Raw genomic sequence first — 23,490 nt, forward strand, 5'->3', positions numbered from 1 at the left:
TTATTTATTTTTTAACGGTAGTATACCATGAAAATGGAAATTGGTGAGTGACAGGTTGGTTTGGCGAAACTAAAGTCACACACACGCGTGCACACGTACACACAAACGGTTCCCCCCCCCTCCCCCACACACACACACCCCGCACGCACACGCACATGCACACACACAACTTCACACACACACAACCCCACACGCACACACACACGCCGCACACACACACACACACCTTCACACACACACAACCCCACACGCGCACACGCACACACACATGCACACTGGCCTCCTACAGAAAACACGCTGCCATTGTTCTCATCCTGTGGCTGGGCCCCTCCCTGGACCGCAGTCGAAAATCCCCGGCTGCACTGGTGAAATTCAAAACTGCGTGATCACAATTTTGCCCTTCACGCACAATTTCTGCCAACCGAAGCATGTTAAATTGTTTTTATCTTTTTTCTTTTCTTTTCTTTTTTGCTTACTTCAGGGCAGCGGTTCTCAAACCTACTCTCTTTGACCCAACTGGCTCTCAATTTACCACTGCATCTGTTTACACCATTTTACAGCTGTTACGGTTTCATTTTCACATTCACTGTTGCGAACGATTACGGTGCCAAACTACCGATTAAATATCACCTATTGCACTGCATTGGCAAAATGATTGAATAACACACCAATGGAAAGGAACGCACTAAAACTAACCGATTAAAAACTGGGGGGAATCAGTCGGCTCCTAATTGGTGGAAGCTTTAATGGTACGCTCTGAGCGGCACTAATGAATAATTATATGTAGACTTGGTAGACAATGAAGAATTCAAAGACAAAACGAATGATGACGACCCAAAAGCCTGCATTGTGATACATTTGGGAGCAGGTTTGGCTCATTGTGACTGCCTTCAGGGTGTGCATTTCCAATGCGAAGAGATGGTCGTCTGAAAATGTCGTCCCGGAAATGACACGTGCAAATGGGCAACAGCAGGAGCAGAGGAAAGCTGCCACATCCTCTGTCATCTTCAATACTGTGGCTGACTCTCTGGGTGCACATGGTGTTCAGGCTTACACTGTTGACCCAACCTTAACCGGACTACTGGCTGTTCAAACACTGGACCCCTGTGCTGTAACTGAACAAGCCACCTCATCTCCCATCCCATTCCAGGATTGGCCAATTAGGTGTATCTGTAATTTTGTCATCGGACTGAATTAAACTCCATTATGAATGAGTCATTGGAAATCCAGGAAGAATTATGGCCGTGTTTGCGCTGTAGTCACCATCCTGTTACAATTAGTGCTGTGAAATGTGGCATACGTGCGCCTTGCTCAGGGGGGTGAATGTACCTTAGGGAAAACCCCTTTATTGCAACATGACTGCAACAGTCTGTCAGTTTGGAAGGGGCGGACGCCAGCCTGGACATGCTCCAGAACTCCCAGAGTCAGCTGTTGCTTCTTTCTTACTGTGGAATCTGCTGGCCAAGGTGTATTTCCCTTGGAGGGAAACTACCCCCCCCCCCCCACCCCCTTTCGCTAATTCATTCATCCTGGGAATTCTGAATTAGTTGAACAATTAGAAGAGAAAATATGAGTCCTAGTTCTTTAGGGTTAAATGATCATTAATAACTGCATTATAGGACAGTATATTGTTAAAATATTTTGAAATATTAATTGTAACACAAATTTAATAGATATGATATTTTGAAGGATTTCCACATTGAGAAATTCCAGAACCAGTTACAATTGAGTATAACTGAGTTGTCGTTATACAGCCATCTTGAAAGTTCATAAAAAAGGACGAGTGAGCCTTCTAAATGAATTCTTCTGCTGCGTTCTTCTGTTCTTCAGTTTACGGATGAGTAGTTTTTCAGCCACAGTCAGTTCTCTGGTCTTCATGATGGTCTATGTCTCCATCTCCACAGGTGAAAACAAGGACGAAAGGAAACACCCGATCAACAGTTAACTCTTGTCAGTCATCAGTTGACTTATTTTTGCGTCACTTTTTGATCTCAAATCCAAATGCCTGAAGTACACAGCAAAAACAGATACATTTCACTCTACCGTTACCATACTTCTTGAGGGCACTGGATATAATATTCCTAATAAGCATATTATAGATTTTTTTATAGATGTTTATTTTATTTTTATTTAAATTTAATTATTTTTTCCCATATTTTCCAAAAGGCAGGTTGTTCATGTGGATATCCTTCATTCACTGTATTTATTTGTTAAAGGGAAAAAAGAAGATCTACCTGTCACGACTGATGTCATAAAGACAGTCACTCTGGATGTATACCGGATTTCATAAGAACTATCTTTATACCCCACTGAACTCATTGTAAAAACACACACAGCTCACAGTTCTGAAGAAATCTGTCTTCCTGTACACAGAGTGTGCAACATTCAGGAAGCACGATCAAAGCTGACATTTGTAAAGGAAGGATAAAGTAGTTTTCCACCTTGTCGGTGTTCAGTCAGCAAAGGCGTAAGGAGAAAGCATGAAGGCTGAAGCACTCTCAGAGGGACCTGTGGAGCAGTTCACAGATTACAGGAACACATCGCCTATCCAGACCCCCAAGCAAGTGCTATTGGTGTTCACAATGCCGGCAGGGAGCCAATAGGATGCAGCGAACAGCGCACCGCAGAGTTGACCGCATATTATAATTCATATATCCTAAACTGTTTCTGTAAACTGTACAGCTATGTTTTGTGCTGTTATAGAGTTAGCTGCATCAACAAGAAGCCTGACTATATACAGCATTAAACCTATATTGAGTCTGTTGCTATTATCAATGGGATTATTATCTTGGAGTTCCTTTTGATACAATTCTCTCATTTAAAACACATATAAAGAATGTTTCTTGGACAGCCTTTGTCCTTCAAGAAATATTGGTAAAATATGAAAGATTCTGTCACTACATGATGCAGAAAAACTAACCCACAATTTTGTGTTTATCTACATCCTGAGCCCTCCAGAATGAAAATGTCTTTGTTGCTTATTAGCTTTGTCATAAACTCAAAATAGAGAAATCTAAGTTTTAATTTAGATAAAAAAATCTTTATAAAACCATTTTTCTCAAAAAAAAAAAAAAAACTGTCACAGTTACCCCAACATTTAGTACCTTGTGCACTCTCCCTTTGCCAATGTGTATCTTTTTTTACAAAACCAACACATTTCACTCAGAATCTAAGTGCATACACAGTATGTCTTGACCAGTTTAAATGGGAACTTTTAATTGCTTAATGGGTCAGGGGATGAGTCTATTGTGCTGACCTTGAATTGAAGGGGGACCCCACTCGCCAATCTGGACCTGTTCTCATTAGCTAAAGACACCCGTCAATCAAAATTAAAGCTCTCATTCCAAACTGCCACTGAAGCCTTTGAACACAATGTGAAATGATGTCATGCGTGATAGCTGGATGTAAAAATGATTTTAAATAAAAGGTATTTAAAATATGCTTCTCAAAACATTTTATTTGACATAGCTCCTTCCACCAAATACAATTCAACGCACATTATATAATATTAAACATTTCAGTAGAAAATAAAAAAGACATTCACAGTTCATGACACCAAGGCTCTATTTTATTTAACTGCATTGTGATTTTCATTTATTTCAGCCACCGCCAAACTCATAAAGAAGTTTAACTGCAATTATTTGCTAATTTTGTCAGTGGCTTAAATAGTACAAATTCATTTAAATGGCTGCAGTTGTCTTAGTAATGAAAAATGAATGTTGACAATATCATGTGACCAATTTCAATCAGATTTTAGTTTGATATCAGGGGCTGATATCCTGATATCAAGTGAATGCCTTGTTTTCTTTGTTCAGTCACCTGATTTCCCATCAGGCCTCACTGCATTTGCCTTGCATTTAGACACAGTTTCAAAGTACCGAACCTTCTACTGTATAAAATAATAATATATTGCAAAACTTAAATATAACAGCCATACCAAAAATACACATATAGAATATAAATTATTACGTTAACAAATTAAATAATATTAAGGAAACTTCACCACATTGGAGATCTCTGATCACCCACTTAATCAGACCTGCTGTTTGTACCAAAATAAAAACGAAAAAAATGCAGCTTTCTCAGCAGTCCACGCCTGGTCAGAGAGAGCAATTCATACGTTGTGGGAAAAAGAAAAGCGGAGTGGAATGCTTTAATCTCTGAAGATGGGGTCAAGTGCCGGGACTGAGGGTCGTCTCTTTGGAGGAGCGAATCAGCAGTTGAAGATGGAGTTCGCCCTCGTTATTTGGATGACCTTCCGTGCACTGAGGCTGTACTCAAACCGGATTTCGTTGTGGTAGAAGTACAAATGTCCTGCAGGGGAGAACAGACAGACAAAACCAGTCATTTGCAGGGATGCGCTGTCGGAGCTGCTACTGGCTATACGTAGGTATGCACAGTAAAAAAACAATTTTTTTTATGATGATGGAAATGTAGTGACTAGATTAGACAGAGCCAATGTCCAGCTTGATGTGAGAAGTTAAAGGAATATCTGACTAGTCTACACACAATAATTTGTATTGTAGATTGAAAAACGATATGCAAGAATCGAGAATTCCCTTATTTATACACTGTATTTATTTATGAGGGACATGTACAATCAAATTACAATGCACTTATTTTTGATTGCGCAATTCTCTCGTGAATAAATTAATAATGGACAGTTTTTTCTCTCTTGTTTTCCTATATACGGACTTGTGGTACACATTATGCGGACTGTATTTGAAATGGAGTCATTTTTAGGGTTTCTAGAATCTTCCGATGTGTATCCCCCGTGGTTTCGCTGCTCTCACCGTAGTGAAATGCTGCGGCGTCCACTTCGTCGCCGATGCCAGGGAAGTCATCCTCTATGTCCCGCGGGTAGCCGACGTCCATCCGTCCTCGGGTCTCGTCGTAGCTGCAGACAAAGCAGAGCTCGTTTAACCTCACGGCTAATTACGCGGCGTTCAGACGGGCGAGAAAACGAGTCTTCGTTAGCCCCGTCGTAGATGAAGCTAACGCGTGCTGTCGACCGCCAACTCGCACGAACCAATCGAGAGACGCGCATCGAGCAACCAGCTGCCGACTGGTGGAGCCCATCTCCTTCCCAAACTTTAAATCGTGAATTTGGAAACGGTGACCGACAGCACGCGGGTGAGTTTCAGATTCTGGGGGAAGACGCACCTCCAGTATTTCTCATCTGTGAAAAACAGGGTCTTCCCCGTGTCCGGAACGTAGAGAGCGGCATCGATTTTGCGAACGCTTTTGGGCAGGCCCAGTTTGTGGATGTATTTGGGGTAGCCCTCCACCAGGTTGTATCCGTTGAGCGCCCACATTTTGATTCCTGTGGGAGAGGAGCATGGGAGAGGAGCGCAGGAGAGTTTTAATAGGGCCTTTCATACACAACAATGGCAGGGAGTTCCTAAATGCGCAAAGATTCAAATGTCATTCAAATATATGCTACTCAGCTGATCTATGGAAGCCCATTTCCACCAAAGAAAAAAAGATTTGCTTAATTGCGACTTTTTTTCTCGGAAATCTGACTTTTTTCTTGCAATTGACTTTTTTTTCCCTCAGAATTATGATGTTATTTCTCGCAATTAAGCAAACTTTTTTTTTTCTGTGGCAGAAACAGGACTCCATCTCAGTGGGTTCATGTTCCAGTAAGTTCTCAAGGTCTCCTTAATCTGCTAACACTCTTACAACTAGGGAAGGAAGATTAACTGATTTGGTCACAAAATTTATCTCAGAAAGCACTTTTTGTAAATTAAACCTGTGATGAGATGAATCAATTGGTTTATATCTTAAAGGGAACAAAGCTTGGGCACTGTGGCCCTCCAGGGTCAGGATCGGGTGACCTAAAACTCACCGCTGAATATGAAGACCAGGTCTTTTTCGGGGTTCTCATACGCAGCGTCCACTTTCTTTGGGATGGAGGGCCAGGTGGATTTGATCAGCATCTGGTCAGGGTCAGGAAGCTGAGGATGTATGCGCCAGTAAAACCTGTCAAATGGATCAAAGGGGATTACGATTTATCACCGAGATCACGTGAGACTGTACTCTATCACACAGGACACTGGAACGGGATTACGATCTATCACCGAGATCACGTGAGACTGTACTCTATCACACAGGACACTGGAACGGGATTACGATCTATCACCGAGATCACGTGAGACTGTACTCTATCACACAGGACACCGGAACGGGATTACGATCTATCACCGAGATCACGTGAGACTGTACTCTATCACACAGGACACCGGAACGGGATTACGATCTATCACCGAGATCACGTGAGACTGTACTCTATCACACAGGACACTGCACGACAATCTAGTTGAATTGGCTTAAACATCATTATAATCGCGTGATCGTTCAAACAGATCACAGAATGACGTTTCGTTACCTGTCCTTGAAGACGACCGTTTCCCCCCTCAGTTCAGTCACCGCATCGAAGCTGAGCATGGGGTCACACTTTTCTGGTGCCACGGGCTTGGGTTTGACGTGTGGAGGGTTGGGGTTTGGACCTGTTTTGAAATGGAGATTACACCTCAGAAATGCCTCCAGTCAGATTACGGACTCCCCGTTATTTTGCACATGCCTCCCTTGCGAAAGAGGCAGTGGTTGGTTCTTCTCTGAGAACAGCAAACCCAGGGAAGGTTTTGTTTGGACATCCAGAGTGCGGCCTCTTATACTCCATCCATTTGCTGCCTCCTTTGCACCTTCAGCTGGATGTTTTCCATGGGTCACATTTTCTGATGTTTGTTAAATTGCCCAAGTCAAATCTTAGAAAAACAAGGCGCCCTCAAATTTCAGGGGAGCACCAAACATGTAGAGTTTTAGTCCTTATTTCAGTCCACATTTTTTCTTAAATTTGACCTTTGATAAATTCAGATGTAAGAATTTCTTCTTTAAAAACAGTTCAGGACGTTCCACGCTGCGATGATGAATTAAAGGAAATATCACCACATTTAACTTTCAGGCAAAGTTAAAGACCAATGCCCATTGGCTGAAACCCAGTGAAAACATGCCTGTTGTTGGGACACTCACCGTAGAGCTCTTGTATCCCATTAATGTCATCCTGGGACAGGGGACGCCCAGGGGAGTAGGAGTACACAGGGTACATCAGCGCCCCTGGGTCCGTGGAATGGGACAGGCCAAGGGCGTGCCCAAATTCATGACTTGCCACCAAGAACAGGTTGTACTCTACAGGGAGGGGGGGATAAGAGAAGGTTTTGCATATTTATGTAGACTGTAATAAATAAAAAGTTCAAAACTATGAGAAACTGTATACAAAACAAAAATAAGTCAACTATATATATATTACCATGTGAGTCTTTTGACCAGTTCTCATCTTCATCAAAGTGAGTATCCCCACCAATCCCTATTCCGGGGGGGTAGGCGTGGGCAAGCAGCCCATTCTGGCCATCGAAGGGGTTGAAGTCTCCATGCTCTAAAGACAACGAAACAAACAGTCTTACTTCTGCGACGACGAGAACACAAATACGTACGACCGCCATTTCCGCTCTGGCTCATGCAGAGGCGCACTGCGGCGGAGACAGTTTTCCATTTTCGTGTTTAAAATCAGCGGCGAACACTTCAGACCCAATACTCAAGGTCAAATGAGTTCAGTGTAATCACCTTCTTTATCTGGTAAATTAAATGTGTGAGTGGGGATAGAGCCTGTACACACTGCGTCTATGCAAGGGAAAAACTGGACATTATAGTCATAATGGCTGTCTCATTCCTGCTTTCTCAGAAAGAGGAACGTAGGTGGGGGGGTGGGGGAGAAACTGCAAGCTGAGTAGATCACTGAGCGATTTAAGATGACTGCTAGAAGGAAAATAATTATAAATATTTGTTGCAGATAATGGAAATGTTGACGGCAGCAAGGTCACCTTTCGTGCCGAAGGAGATCATGATGTCAGCGGTGCCCTCGTGCAGTTTCTTGAAATGCAGAGGGGTCACTTCGCTCCAGACGTTGAAGGCATTGCGGATGGCCTTGTCCACGTCGGACTTCGGCAGGTCCGGAGTGTAGTTCTCTATCCTGCGAGACGGTGCCAGAGATGTTTCAAAAGGAGGACGTGCAGAATCAAATCATCAAAAAAAAGTAGACTCATGGATAGTGATATTGTAGAAAATATGTTTTTTGGGGGTGCAACTGACACATTCATTCAATCTGTTAGTAAGAAGAGAGAGTATATCCGCACAGTTTTATTCTGACGTTTCGACCTCAAAGGTCTTTGTCAGGTACATCATTGGTTGAAACATTGTACCATTAAATCACTTTGGGAGCAGAAAGAACAGTGTGTGGATATACTCTCTCTTCTTACTAACTATTTTTTTTATCCTGCACCTGTTGGAATTGGATGTGCGTGCATTCCCCCGGACTGCAACATTCATTCAATCTATCATGTTTTTATTTCAAATATTTTTGATGGGCCAAGTAGAATAATACTAAAGACACACACTGGTATAGTGTGTAAAGCTGGATGAAAACGGACAAGCCTGTACAGTAGTGTGTATTTTTCTACTTGGTTATTGATATTGGACCGATGCACCTGGTTTCACATTCCAAGGTAAAGATAAAGACGCAAACTTTTGTAAAAATATTTTTGATGGCAAATACGCTTTGATGAAATTTTTCCAGCTCTTCTGAGCTTGCGATTATGGCGATGACGGCGTCAGGGGGCGGCCCTACCTGAAGGTCACGTTCGTGCTCGGCCATTTGAGGTTTCTGGGGAAGAAGTTGTACTCTCCCACATCCGGGACACCGCAGCGGGGCATGCTCATCACTTCCAGGGTGTTGGAGTCCAGGTTCCCCGTCACCTTCAGCCGAAAAAAGGCCTGCATCTCCCGGACCTTCTGCCTCATGGCGTCCGAGGCCTTTCCAGCCCCCAGGAGCCCTAAGGGCAGGTTGTAGAACCTGCGCAGGTATTTCTGGACAGGAAATGGAAAAATGGAAAAAAACGCATCACAACCGGTCACCGCGTCCTACCTGTACAACAGGAGCAGGGAGCTCTGTTCCAGGGGGGCTTGGGGATCTGTTTCTGGATTTCAGGGCCCACTTGCAGCATTAAATGTTTACTTAGCCCACATTTAATTTACCCATGGTTTTAGCTAAGATTTTAGCTAAGACAGGGGAAGACTGTCCCTGCATGAGATGTTTACTCTGGTCTAACCCATGAGTGACCCAGCGTTTGTGTTCTGTTTGCAGTGAACTTGTTAACTGAGCCAGGCTACATGATGGAAACAGTGCCCTGTGTATATGCTGGCCCTTCTAGAACAGAGTTCCACACCCGTACTACAAAACCTAAGCCAGAGGGGTTTCATTTTATTTCATAAGCTGCAGCTCACCACTGAACATCTGATTCCACTAATCAAGGTCTTGATTGAAGACCTGATTAATTAATTGAATCAGATTCTTGCTACAAATGCCTCCACCCATATTGGCCCTTCTCAGATAAAACTGGACACTTCTGCCTTAACACATTTTAGACCAGGCATAGCAGTGTGGTTTAATTATACCTGAACTAGGCAGCTAACCAAACATTTGCTGGTTCAGTACCCATGTACACTTAGCCTGAATAACTTCATTCAAATTCAATTTTATCTGCACATATTTGTCAGAAGTCAAAGGCATATACTAATTGTATTCATGTAAAAATGTGTCTGCCATGAAAGCGTATAAGGAAAAAAATAATAGCGCTCACTTTTTATGATGCGAAAACGAAGTCATAAATGTCAAAGATAAACAGCCAGTTCACCCCAAACCGCACGTTTTCTCCTGACGTTTCTCACAGCTGTGCCAGTGCTGGGTGCCCTGATGTTGGGTTGGTTCCCTCCCCGGGGCCTTTGCTAAAAGCAGCGCTACACAGGAAGTGATCCTGCGGCCGGGGTTTTTTCGGCAGGTGAGTAAACACCGCGGCTCTCTTTCACGCTGCCGAGCCGCGTGTCAACGCGCGGTCTTTCATCCTCGCTGTTTCACCGTCTCAGCAAAGGAAGTCTTTTAAAAAACCTGCCAAGCATCCCAGCTGTGCTGACGGAAAAGTGCTGGGGTGTTGGCTTTTATGATACACGTAAAACAGGTAGCTTCAGTCGCTGCCTCTCAGGGGAAAGTTCATAGTGGATATGGTTGTAACTGCGCACACAGCCTCAAAATGACAAGTTTTCACAAACATTAGCGTTTGTTTTGTGTGATTGTTTTTTGTATCTCAAAGGCATTTTAAAGCAGAACCTTGGATTCACTATTCTTATTCATAGACTTCCATTGATTTCAGAAATGAAAATATGACGCCTTTTTAATGTACAAATCAAATCTGAAAGAAAAAAGAAAGTGCTGTGGACTGCAGTCATTGTCAAGTCAAAAAGAGAAAATGAATGAACATAATGTTAATTTATAGGGAGACATGCAGGCTACCTTTAAGAATTTCATGGAAGTACCTAAGTGGATCCAGCACTCAAATAAATAATTTTTGGTAACACCAAACACGAAGTTCCAATTAGTTAACCATTGCCTCACATTTAATTGAAAAATCTACACTTGTTACTATATCTATGCTAAAAGAGATGTCACTCACCTTTCACACGTAAATGTAGCCTACCACAGGCACTTAAAAGCCATTAACTGCTTTATACTCTATGTCTTAAACATTCAAGAGGAAAGAATAATGTATACTTTTGGATAGTAACAGAAAACCACAATATAATCATTGATAATATTTTGCTAATATTCCATTAATTTGACCTTAATAAAGTGTTTCCAAGCTTAATTTGTGGACATTTGAATTTCTCTTTTTACACCACAGCATGGACTCCACGCACATTAATCTGCCCTTAACATTAACTCTCAATAAAATGCATGGTTTTTTTCTGTACAAACACAGTTGGTGAGTCTGATGGGTTCAGTATTCATATAAAAACTTGTTTTTGCATTTTGCTATTGCACTTAATTGAAGTTAAAATTTAGTATTAACTTGATAAGTTGATATCACAGTTGATATCATAGTAGGCACACAAGCTTTAGATTATACCACATAAAGTAAAGCAGGTTTCGGGTAGCCTGTAAGCTTACCTCTGCTGAAAGCCAGTCCTTTGTCTCTATGCCGTTCTCTTCAGTAGGCAGCGGTGCGGCTAAGGAATGCGCAAGAGTCAGGAGGAGGATGAGGACGGTCGTTTCCATGGCGCCTGTCACCTGGGAGCTCTGTCACCACTTGTAGCAGTTTTGAGAACCGCTCGCAGTATTTATAGGAGAATCCAAAACGGGGATTTTCCCCTCCTCTCTTCCCTATCAAGTGACATCAGTGATTCATCTAAAAGCACTCAGCAACTTCCTCTCCTGGCTCTGATACAGAAAGCCAGCGTGGGGAAAGGGGGAAAATTATTTGTATTAGCGGGGGCGGGGGCGGGGGGATCACTGTGGCGAAATGGTGAAATTCTATGGAAAACAGTCTTTCCTAAGCGATGGCAGATGTAAACTCACTTGGCCGAGCCAAGTGAGTTTACATCTATAAGATGTAAAATGATAAGAGTAAACTTCACTCGTACATCAACTTTTAGCTGAATGTTCATAAACAGAAAAGCACAATGAAAACAGGATATACAGTAATTGCCAACGTCTGGGAAAAATAGAAACACATTAAAATAAAAGAATATTCAGCATTGATATCGACAGGTCAACAAAAGCCATCTTTGTGTGTGTTCTGCTCCGTAAAAGAGATTATTTTTTATTAAAGATCTGTTCAAACATTACAAACGGTTTATCAACATATTTTATTTAAATATTGGTCTGTACTATTCACTTTGCCAGAGGCAGTTAATGTTACCTTTTCAGTCTCTGTAGTAATAGTTCATATATTTGTCGTCTGGACACTGGGTTATAGTGTTTGGACCTGACACATACAGTAGCATCAGTTATTATAAAGCAGCCCTGATAAATTATCTGTACAGCAAAAACAAGTACAAGTGTACGTTATTTTTCCATTTCATTGAAGCATACAGTGTAGCCAAATTATATTTAAACTCTTCATGTAGAAAGCTGTTAATTTCACCCCAATATCTCACCCGCCATTGAGAGACAGCATTTTGTATTTGAGTAATTTTAAATGATCTTTGCAGAAAAAAATCTGTGTTTTGAATAGAGAAAATATTTTAAATACTTGCGTCAGCCATACCATCCTATGGCGTTTCCCTGCGCCCAGGTGGATATGAAGGTTACTTTGGACTTGGACGAGACACCAGTGAAAATGATGTTATTGCTGAAGTGGTGCTAGTGGCCAAGATGACTGGACTGAAACCAATGCAGTCCAGAGCAGTATGGGGGACACTGCGCTGTAGGAGATGCGGTATTTCAGATGAGACATTAAACCAAGGTGCTGACTAACTGTGGTCAATACAGAACCCATGATATTTATCACAGAGCTGTGGTTCCCTGGCGGTCTGACCAAACTGCAAACTTGGCTTTCTTAATCTGGCTGCCTAATCCTCCCCTAAACTAACAGGATTACAAATCAATCCCTCAGTTAATGTGTAGTGAGATTTAGATTTTTTGTGTGATGATTTTTTTATTTTCGATCATTGAGAAGCAGCACCTCTCGGGACGTCAGTATAGTCTTCTCCACTATGGTAAAGAGGGTGCCGAAGACCCCCCACCCAAAATGTGGAGACCCCCAGGTACTCCCACACAGTATGTAGGAGGGTACCTATTGTTACCTGAACAGAGATAGTAAATAGGAGTCTCTCTTTGATTCAAATGGAACAGATTAAGCGGAGTGAAATGGGTCCTGTGGATGAAGTTTAGATGCATCAACTGGTGATTAGGATTTTGCCAATCAAGTTTGTTGTCTGGAATTCTCAAGTCTTTTTTCCATAACATATGAATAGGTGGGGTTTATCTGATGCTTTAATAAGTGCCTCATACAGCCCTGAGACAGTGTCCCCCGGCCTCATCACAGTTTCTGTAGCGGAGGCATCTCAAGCGTGCGTTCCCACGGAAATCCACTGAGGTAAGCATTTTAGCGCAAAATGGCTGCCGTGCATCACCAGAAGGATGGTAAATACTGGTGAAGTTGGGGGTGAATCATCTTTCACTGGAAAACAAAACATTGATAATGATGAAAGGCGCTATATGAATGTTACGTAACATTTTAACAGTCCTGGAGGTGAGCTGACTAGCAGCCGCACACGTACGCATCACAGCAGGGTAAATGCTTTAATGAGGGCGACGGACTGAGCGGGGCTGTGACGAACATCCACGCCAGTCTGACTCAGACCCAGATAATTCTGCACTGCAGTCTGCTGCCTGACTGGCCTCATTTCCAGAAATAAATAAAGCGACAGACGGCACATCTGCTCCATCTTCACGGCTTCATTGTGTTCAAGGTTCAATGTTCAAGGTTATCTTAATTGTCCTTTTTTGTAGCCAGGGTTCACATGAAGACTACAAGAATACAAAAGGACAACATCACGACAACATCAACACAATAAAATCACTGAGCTAGTGCAGGAAAATGGAAATTCATACCAAGTAAAAATGTGTGCAAATGTACAAGTGTGCAAGTGTGCAAATGTACAGGGGTAGAACTGGAGTAGACCTACAAATAGGAGTAGAACTGGAGTTCAGTGAAGTCATGTCATATTTTTATTTGCTATTTTACAGTGACAGACCTGGCTCCTTGCGCAGTACTTCAAAAAAGTACATCACAGCCAGCGGGCTTGTCCTGCTAAAAGACGTATGTGCAGTGTGTGTGCAGTGTGTGTGTGTGTGTGTGTGTGTGTGTGTGCAGTGTGAGTGCAGTATATGTGTAAGTGTGTGTGTGTGCAGTGTGAGTGCGTGTGTGTGTGTGTGTGCGTGTGTGTGTGTGTGTGTGCAGTGTGATGCGGTGTGTGTGTGTGTGCGTGTGTGTGTGTAATGTGTGTGCAGTGTGTGTGCGTGTGTGTGCGTGTGTGTGTGTGTGTGTGTGCAGTGTGAGTGCAGTATATGTGTAATGTGTGTGCAGTGTGTGTGCGTGTGTGTGTGTGTGCAGTGTGAGTGCAGTATATGTGTAATGTGTGTGCAGTGTGTGTGCGTGTGTGTGTGCAGTGTATGTGCAGTGATGCTGGTCATGCCACCCTTGTGATTGGCAACGTTACAGGGTGGTGCATAGTTAAACGTAGCTAAAGGAGTGAGAGTCTCAGCAGGTAGGACTGTCCCTGGCTCGTAGCTCCTCTGGCTTGCCATGTATTAAGCATCAACAACAGTACAAGAAATCAATTGCATTGCAATATTGACTCATATCGGTTTAAGCATTTATTAATTTATTACCGGGCTCTGAGCTATTGGGTCCAGGTCCTTCATTTTGTTTTTGCCATTTTCTCCCATTTTCTCCCCAATTTAGTCATTATACCAATTCCCCGTGTGTATCACGGTCCTGGTCGATGCGCTATCCTCTGTCGGTCTGGGGAGAGTGGAGTCGCCGGCCGCTTCTTTTCACCTGACAGTGAGGAGTTTCACTGGAAATGCCTAATGTGTGTCGGAGGTTCACGCTATCTCCCCCAGATCCCCTCCCTGCTGAACAGGCGCCCCGACTCCGAGTAGGAGTCGCTAATGCAATCATCAACGACTCATACCCTCACCGGCTTCCCACCCGCGAACACTGCCAATTGTGTATCTAGGAATGTCTGACCAAGCCGGAAGTACTGCTGCCGGTGATTGAACCTGGGTCTCTGCGGTGGTAGGCGAGTGCTTATACCTATACACTATCCAGACGGCCCCTAGTCCAGGTCCTTCATGATGTCATAAAGGACCTGATGTAATGGTCAGTAAAAAAATTTTGTCTCATTGCATATCTCCTTCCATAGTTTGAGGGAAATTAAATTATTCTGTCCTGCTAAATCAATCTCTTTGAATCGGAGCTAAACACTCCTTTGCCATAGAAAATCATTGTTCCCATTATCAACCGAGATTTTTCACAGTTAGCTGTAGTTATTTTGCTATTTTTTTCGCTCTTAATCCCTCTACCAAACGTATCCCTCACCTATCTCCCTCCTTCCCCAGCCCGCTCTTTCTCCCCCCTTCTACATCCCTTTGTGATGGTGCTACCTAACTGGCTAGCCAGCAAGGCTAGTTGGATTACCCCTCAATCTATAGTTTTCCTTTCGTTATCGTTATTTCATTTCGTTTTGTTATGAAGCCTCCGTTTCCATTGCAAACATACTGCATTTACCCCATGTGTGTGCCCTCCCTGGATACACAACAATAGAGGACACTTTTTCCTAAGAATGATGCAATTCATAAGAAATGGGTGGGGTTTTTAAAAGCTTTGGCTACACTAGCCCATACAAGTTACTCATACAATCTTGAGGGTTTTTTCAATACAGATTTTGTGTTATTGTAGTTATGGACCTTGCTTTGAATACACATTTGGTGGATGTCTATTGGATATACCCCTCTGTGATACTTTATGGTAGTTTTAACTATTTTCAGCCCCATTACACTCACTCACTAAATAGTTGAACCAAGTGTCATAATGCCAGGCTATCTGAAAAACCTGTACGCATATCAGGCATATCAGGATATGGACTGTACAGGCCATATCAGACTGGACACCCCCAATATAACATTTTTATTACTAAAGATGTGCCGGTCAGAGTCAATTAAGGTTGGGAACTGAATCCGCCACCTTCCAGCAACAAGTTTTGTCCTTCTAATGCATTACGGCCATTAGATTGAATGAGGGAGCGCAAGTCAAGCTAAGACAGGCTGTGTAGCAGTTATAAGGCAGGCCTGCATGGAAGGGGATTTCTCCAGCTCTGGTGATTAGGTAGTGAGAGACCTGCGATTTCACAGGAATTCATGAGCGCTGAACTCCTGGCTCCTAGCAGCACACATTACTGTCCATTTAGCACATACCATGTCAGGCTCAGCCATATACTTACAGGAGGCATGTAGGCAAAAAAGCCTTCTATTATAGCTCTTAGCTTTGCTGCATTATAGACAGATTTTCAATGTGCAAACAAGCTACGTACACACAATAGGGTTGTGCAGAGGCTCTCAACTTCAGGAGACATCAGTGTCAGTGGACAGACTATAATGTTTCCAGACAACACGTTGAGAAGAGAAATGTTTCGTTTTTAATGTGTCGTTGCTCAACGTGATCTCTTCACACCGCTCCATCTCCCGGCCCCTCACCTTATCATAAAATGTCTGCGCTCCTTGTGCCGTCGGTAATCTTGGGGTTAACAGCTCTGCTGGGCCTACTGGTCACAGTTGGAATTGCATGGGGTCTAGATAGAGTCAGCGAAACTGTTTAATGTATGCTTTCAGTCACATTTTTAACGTATTATCCATCCCCTCTCTGTAAAGGAAGGCTCGCTAACCCGTTCTTTACACCACAGTTCTGAAGCATCATAAATTGGATTATTATTATTATTTTTTTTAATCAGATGGCTGAAAAAGTAGACCTCATCAACTCCATATCTGCAAAGAATGTGCTCATTAGTATTGTGTATTATGGGACTGGTTGCTATGGGCGCATCTTCAGCATGAGAACATGTGGAAATACCCCAATGCATCAACACTTTTAGCCTCGTTGTGGGGGCTTCAGTTAGGTAAATATGGACCTGACATATCTGGCCTCCTTTGCACCCGGCTTGTGGCCATCACTCATCGCTGTCTTGGCACTGAGTCACGGTAAAAGGAAGCTTCAAGGGGGATTTTTTAATGTTTATTTTCAGCGGATTCAAAGCCTTAGGCGGGTGCGTGCGTTACAAACATGACGCTTACACCTGGGGGGGGGGGGGGGGGGGGGGGGGGGCGCACCAGGCTCAGATTAGACAAGTTATCACAAACAGAAGAAACACCATGCGCAGAAATTTTTTATTGCAGCGGATTCAAAGCCTTAGGCGGGTGCGTGTGTTACATGATGCTTACATCTGGGGGCGGTGGGTGGGGTGGGGGGGGGGGGGGGGGGGGTGCGTTTAGCTCACCGTTCCCGGCTATCACTCAGGGAAACTCTCGCATCGAGGAGGAGGAGACGTCAGGTGCGGGGGCTAGCAAGACAAAAGCCTGGTGCGGCAGCTGGATTTCTTTCCGCAACCTATACATGAAAATGAAGCTTATGTGTTAATTTCCTCCATTTAAAAAATCCAGTCGAAATATTTTACCTTGTATTTCAGTTTATATTCATCCGTTGATACATACATGCTGTATGTATCAGCCATAGGTCTTGGCTATCTAATGAACACGAAATCCAGTCCAGATTTTTATTGTGGGCTAAGAGTTACATTACATTACAGGCATTTAGCAGACGCTCTTATCCAGAGCGACTTACACAACTTTTTTACATCGTATCCATTTATACAGCTGGATATATACTGAAGCAATTTCGGTTAAGTACCTTGCTCAAGGGTACAACGGCAGTGTCCTACCCGGGAATCGAACCAGCGACCTTTTGGTTACAAGTCCAGTTCCTTACCCACTGTGCTACACTACGTCCAGTTGCCACCAAGGGAAAATATGAGGACATCAGATGGTTTGCTCTCTATCCAAACTTAGTTCAGTAGGGGGGAAAAATAAAACAGGCAAAAAAGTTCATGTATTACTGTTATGTAATTACTGTTGTAAAGTTGTAATTCACGTTTCCCTAGCGAACTGTTAACACATCAAGAATGGCGAACACAGCATAATTGGAATTTAAGATTATTCCCTTCAACTGAAGGACATTTTTCTATATATCTTTACTGTAAATAGTTTCTATTTCCAGTGCAAAACAGAATCTTTCCATTTATATATTATTTCAGTTTCTTATTGTCAAATGGCCCCCCAGTTAAATTTAACTTGACTTCCTGTATAAACCACGCCCACTTCCTGTCTTCTATCCGAATATAGATACAGATAATTTTGTTAGTTGAACAGATACAGATACAGATAATGACGTCTCTGCACACCCCTAGCCCTTACAGTGAGCTCCATAATGTTTGGGACAAGAACATTCTTTTTTTTCCCCTTGATCTGGCTCTGCACTGCACAATTTTAGATTTGTAATAAAAATAATTCACGTGCGGTTTATTTAACGGTATTTGTAAACACTTTCGTTTCACCATGTAGAAATTACAGCACTTTGTATCCATAGTCACCCAATTCAAGGCACCATAATGTTTGGGACATATTAGTGTTATGTGAATTAAATTAGTCATGTTTAGTACTTTGTTGCATATGCTTTGCATGCAATGCTTGACGTCTGTGACACACAGACAGCACCAGGTGCTGAGTGTCTGCTCTGGTGATGCTCTGCCAGGTCAGCTATCTTCAGCTCCTGCTTGTTTTGGGTGCTAGTTGCCATAGGATTTCTCTTCAGCATAGAAAATGCATGTTCACATGGATTCAGATCGGGGGCATCACTTGTCCAGTCAAGTATTTTCCAGTTTTTGGCTCTGAAAAATTCCTTTGTTGCTTTAGCAGCATGTTTGGGGCCAGTTTTGCTGTAGGATGAAGCATCGTCCCATGAGTTTGGAGGCATTTGCTTGAACTCAAGCAAATAAGATGGTTCTGTACACTTCAGAATTCAGAGTGGTCTGTGTTCCTGTGCTTTATATGCTCACATCATAAGCCTGTGCTTACTTTTGTGTAAACGTGTTTGCTGTCCAATGAAAATTGCTGCTTTACATTGGTGGTGGTTGAAGGCAGTTTCTTCCCTTCATTGAGGTGATGAGAGGAAATTGATTATTATCCTTTTTATTACTTAAAGGTATAAATTATATGCTGTATTAATTTAATTTTGACACATATGAACAACAAAATATTACTGTTCTTACGCAAGACCAGTAGACACTGTAGACCTGCTGCACTGTACATAGTTAGCAGTAGGTGGCAGCAGTGTACCTTTCCCAGCTGAATAGAACAATTTGCTGCAGAAACTGTAGTACAGTATAGAAGACTTATCCGTGCATCTGGGATGGCACTGAACATAAATATGAATAATATTCTTCACTGGCCACAGAAATTGTCCGGGCCAATCAGAAACATACGCTAAAACTGAAATAATATATATTTTAAAGAAGACTCCATAGAGTGAACCTCCCTTTAGGACTTAAACAAAAGGTGAAATAGTAATCTACTGAGGTAATTACATTTTACAGATTTATTATTTAATATCCAAAATCGTAAGTATCCAAAGTATATACACTACATTTACAAAAGTATGTGGACCCATGTACTTGTTAAACACCTAATTCCAAAACCATGGGCATTAATGTGGAGTTGGACCCTCCATTGCTGTTGTAACAGCCTCCACTCTTCTGGGAAGGCTTTCTGGTAGATTTTGGAAAATGGCTGCAGGGATTTGCTTCCATTCAGCCACAATAGCATTAGTGAAGTTTGGCACTGATGTCGGGCGTAAGGCCTGGTTCGCAGTTGGCATTCTAATTCATCCCAAAGGTGTTTGATGGGTAAAGGTCAGGGCTCTGTGCAGGCCAGTCATGTTCTACCCCACCAAACTCAGCAAACCATTTCTTTATTGACCTTGCATTGTGCATGAGGGCATTGTCATGCTGAAACAGGAAAGGGCCTTCCCCAAACTGTTGCCACAATGTTGGAAGCACGCAATTCTCTAGAATGTTATTGTATGCTGTAGCCCAAATCAGGAAAAACAGCCCCAGACCATTATTCCTCCCCCACCAAACTTCACCGTTGGCACTATTTGGGCCAGTACAGTTGGCACTATGCATTCCACCAAACCCAGATTTGTCTGTCAGACTGGCAGACAGTGAAGCGTGATTCATCACTCCAGAGAATGTGTTTCCACTGCTCCAATCCAATGGCAGTGTGCTTTACACCTCTCCAGCTGACGCTTGGCATTGCATGTGGTGATCTTAGGCCTGTCTACGGCTGCTCAGCATTGTAAACCCATTTCATGAAGCTCTTGACGAACAGTTCTTGTGCTGATGTTGTTTCCAGAGGTAATAAAGCTGAAACACACTGACGTTTCAAACGCGTGGGTCCTCCAGTTTGCGATCCCTGCAATATTTATTTTAGGCACATTAAACATACCTTTCCCCTAATTACTCAGTTTGGTGCATGAGACAAAATATTCGCATTATGTCCACAAACCTTCATGGAAATATTAAATACACATTTGCATACACGTTCATATAATGCATTTTTCATACAGTAGAGCAACTCGAATTTGCATTAATTTTGTCCGAGCTGTACTTTTTTTTTTTTTTTTTTTTTAAACCAGCACAAGGTATTTCGGTAAAGGACTGAGGTCAGGAAATTTGAAGGCTCCTGATTTACTGCCACTCATCTCCGTTCTAGGTCAGTACGTAGCTTGCTGCACGTGTACCAATTCCCGGGTCCCGGAGGCGCATTGTCAATGACTATTGTTAGGCATTTGGCATAACTGCAACATAGACCCAACGGGTCGTGTTTTAACTCTGACACAAACCTCCCGTACAGCTATATACTTAAGTCCCATTAGCGTCCATTAAATCCGCATGGATTTGCGATGGCCACCCGAACGTTCGTAGCTATTGCGCTTACAACGCTGTTACGATTCCCTCCATAATTACGCAATGTTTACAGCATCGCATTGTGCAAGCCGCGGTATTTCCTGAGGTTATCTGTTGCTTCAAAATGGTTTGCGTGGGGCGGATGGTCACATCAACACTCAACAGGGGATACTGAGCAATACTAACACTCGGCATCGACATGCCGTCTCCGGTTTATGCCTACGCGGCTGAGAAACCCTATAACCCATAAGCAACAGATTCGTCTAAAGATCCAACAGCCATAGTTAACACGAGGATTGCGCTGTCATTTACGTGGTGATGAGCCACGTGGTGTGACCTAAAGCACATTTTAAAGCGCCCTAGCTTGTTCCATGTGCTTGTTTGGTTGTTTGTGTTATTTATTGAAAACTGTGTTGTTGTTGTTTTACCGAAAGGATAAAGAAGGAAATTATATTTAAGTTGTGGACTAAAAAAATACCACGGACAAAAATATTCATACTCACTCATCGTACAGATCGAGAGTACTCAGAATTAGCTCTGTGAAGTCCCCCACCATCTACTGAAACATGCTAGGTAGGTGTGTGTATGTGAGTCAGATTCATGGTGATGCGCATTTTTAACGCAAACATTACTGTAACGCCCCTGTTTCTTCCGTAGGATTTCTATTGTTCGTGCCTACAGTGTTTGCTTTCAATTACACTAAAATATTTACCATAAATATCTACAGGAAACCGGCGGTATGAACTACTAACAACCAGTCGTCTATACAGGAGGCTTGAGCCCATGCTTAAAATAAAAGTTTTTTTTCTAGCAAAAAATTATGAAACATATGCTGAAAAACACCCCCTTCGCCGTTTTAGAACAATTTCCACCAGTTACTACGGTATTTGGAGAACGAAGAAAATATTTCCATAATGAAGAGTTATTTCACTTCCACCATCTCCTATTATACCTTATGAGAATTTACTGGCAAAAGTACAAATAATAATAATAATAATAATAAGAATAATAATAATAATAATAATAATAATCCCGAGATACAAAAATACCAAGAAAACGCAAACAGGAGAACACGATGAAACAGGGAAAAAACTCATGAGGCTAGAAACACAGCCATAGAACTAGGAAAGTTCGCACTAAGACTCAGCAGGGACACTACGGAAGCAGACAATCAATTAACGTGTGAAAACTAAAGAAACGATCATTTAGGCATCACAACCAAGCCAATTAACACAGACGAGATACGGAAACACAAGGAAAGGGTCAGCAGGAGGAATTGGTGACACATATCCCGTGTCCGTTTGATACGTTCCCCAGACATTCCTGAACAGCTCCACCGATCCAGCACAGATGCTGATATTTGGCCCACAATTTAATCAACTTTTCATTAAACTTTGACTCAGGATTAAAGACAAGAGCAAGCTCATTTTGTCACAAACACTGTTGTGCAAACATACAGATGACCGGGCTCCAGCATTTTGCATTCCTTTGTAAATTAAAAGTTTACTGAATCTTTGAACCCCGGTTCTGTTCTTGAACAGTTTAACAAACGAATCCTGGCCATCTTAATGTTTTCCAACCAAGGTATACACCAGCAAGCATGTCAAAAAAGCCAAGAAACTCTAAAGCAGGATTCTCAAAGGCATGTCCTGGAGGTCAGCAGTCCCTGTAGGTTTTTTGCTTTCCTTTGAACCAGCCATAAATGTAAGTACTGGAAAAACAAAAAGGAATTGGAACAGAGATTTACTGAATTACAACCTGTATTGAGTTGCAAGAGTGCTGGTCATTTTTTATTTATTTTATTTAGTTGTTTTATGACAAATCCCACTTTGTGAAATAACCAAACCCCTTTTTGTTTTTGCTCATGCAATAAGCATTTAGAATTCTTTAGGATTAACTGTGTGTAATCAGTACGCGTTTCTGAAACTTCCAAACAGAACTGTGGCTGAAAATGGCTGACTCATACGGCAGTGTTTCATGTGTCACAATCAGGGTAGATCTTCCACATTCAGACCGGTTAAGCTCCAAAGCTCTTCAGCATTGTCAAACAAGGTCTTCCAGAGGTAATGCAATTAGTTTAATTGATGCTGTGCCACATTGTTGATATTGATCTAAATATACCATTATGATGCTTGAAAAAAAAGGTGGGTTTGGCATAAAATGAGGCAGGGTCATGCAGAAAAGAACCTAATCCCCACTGAGAAGTATGGTGGTGGGTCAGTGATGTGGAGCTGTTTTATTTCCAAAGGCTCTGGGAACCTTATTAGGCATCATGAACTCCATCAAACACCGGGAGATTATACATCAAGATCGGGCTGCCTCAGCCAATGGACTAAAACCTGGTCATAGTTGAGAATAGTAGAGAATACCTCCAAATCCACACAAAACCGGTTCACTGACCACAGAATCATGCTTTTGCAATGGCCATCCCAGCCCCCTGACCTAAGCCCCATTGAAAACCTGTGGGGTGAGCTGAAGAGGAGAGTCCACAAGTGAGGACCAAGGACTCTGAAGGATCTGAGAAGATTCTGTATGGAGGAATGGCCTCATGCATTTATATGTGCTCTCCTACCTCATCAAGCATTATAAGAGGAGACTCACAGCTGTTATGTTGGCAAAGAGAGGTGCATGGACTACTAAATGCAAAAAGATGTGTGTCACAGTTACTGGCATGCACATCTTCTTCAGAATAAAAATCATTTTCATATGCATACTATGTATGCACTTTTCCTGGGCTAAATGCTCTCATAAACCATCATGTTTTTATCCCTCTGATTTTATGTTTAATTAATGAAGTCCTGTTGAATGTTTGGAATAAAAAAAACAATGCAGGCAGCTGATTTTTTTTCCCCTCTCTCCTTTAACCCCTCCCAAATTTCATGCTTCAGTTTTGCGTCTTTCTCAGTTTCACCTAAATGAGTCACAATAACAAGCTATAAGGCAATCTGTTTTTTAACCAGGACACCAGCTCCACGGAATTCCTAACCTAGCCCAGGTCAGCCATTGTCAGGACGTTTCACC

At 42.4% G+C, this 23,490-nt stretch overlaps 1 protein-coding gene across 2 annotated transcripts; it reads right to left on the bottom strand.

Moving 5' to 3' along the window:
* Positions 1-3,430: 3,430 nt before the first annotated feature.
* Positions 3,431-11,254, bottom strand: mmp13b (matrix metallopeptidase 13b). Of its 2 annotated transcripts, none has more exons than XM_064302612.1 (10): positions 11,057-11,254; positions 8,684-8,922; positions 7,881-8,029; positions 7,310-7,435; positions 7,033-7,188; positions 6,389-6,509; positions 5,849-5,982; positions 5,164-5,323; positions 4,794-4,897; positions 3,431-4,314 (listed from the first exon to the last, which is right to left on the bottom strand). In XM_064302612.1, exons 1-10 carry the CDS (start codon positions 11,162-11,164, stop codon positions 4,214-4,216), a joined length of 1,398 nt encoding a protein of 465 aa, XP_064158682.1. In that variant the 5' UTR covers positions 11,165-11,254; the 3' UTR covers positions 3,431-4,213. The 2 variants fall into 2 exon arrangements, with proteins under 2 accessions (XP_064158682.1, XP_064158683.1); XM_064302613.1 differs by lacking the exon at positions 11,057-11,254 and adding an exon at positions 9,696-10,060.
* Between the last annotated feature and the right edge of the window lie 12,236 nt (positions 11,255-23,490).

The sequence above is a fragment of the Anguilla rostrata genome, chromosome 12, assembly GCF_018555375.3.
Source record: "Anguilla rostrata isolate EN2019 chromosome 12, ASM1855537v3, whole genome shotgun sequence".
Classification (NCBI taxonomy): domain Eukaryota; kingdom Metazoa; phylum Chordata; class Actinopteri; order Anguilliformes; family Anguillidae; genus Anguilla; species Anguilla rostrata.

Excerpts from the sequence above, each read along its gene's own strand:
- mmp13b (XM_064302612.1), bottom strand. The coding sequence starts at position 11,164 with ATGGAAACGACCGTCCTCATCCTCCTCCTGACTCTTGCGCATTCCTTA. Across the intron at positions 8,030-8,683 it reads AGCACGAACGTGACCTTCAG|GATAGAGAACTACACTCCGG; the intron begins GTAGGGCCGCCC and ends ACCGTCTCGCAG. Across the intron at positions 4,898-5,163 it reads ACAGATGAGAAATACTGGAG|CTACGACGAGACCCGAGGAC; the intron begins GTGCGTCTTCCC and ends CTTTGTCTGCAG.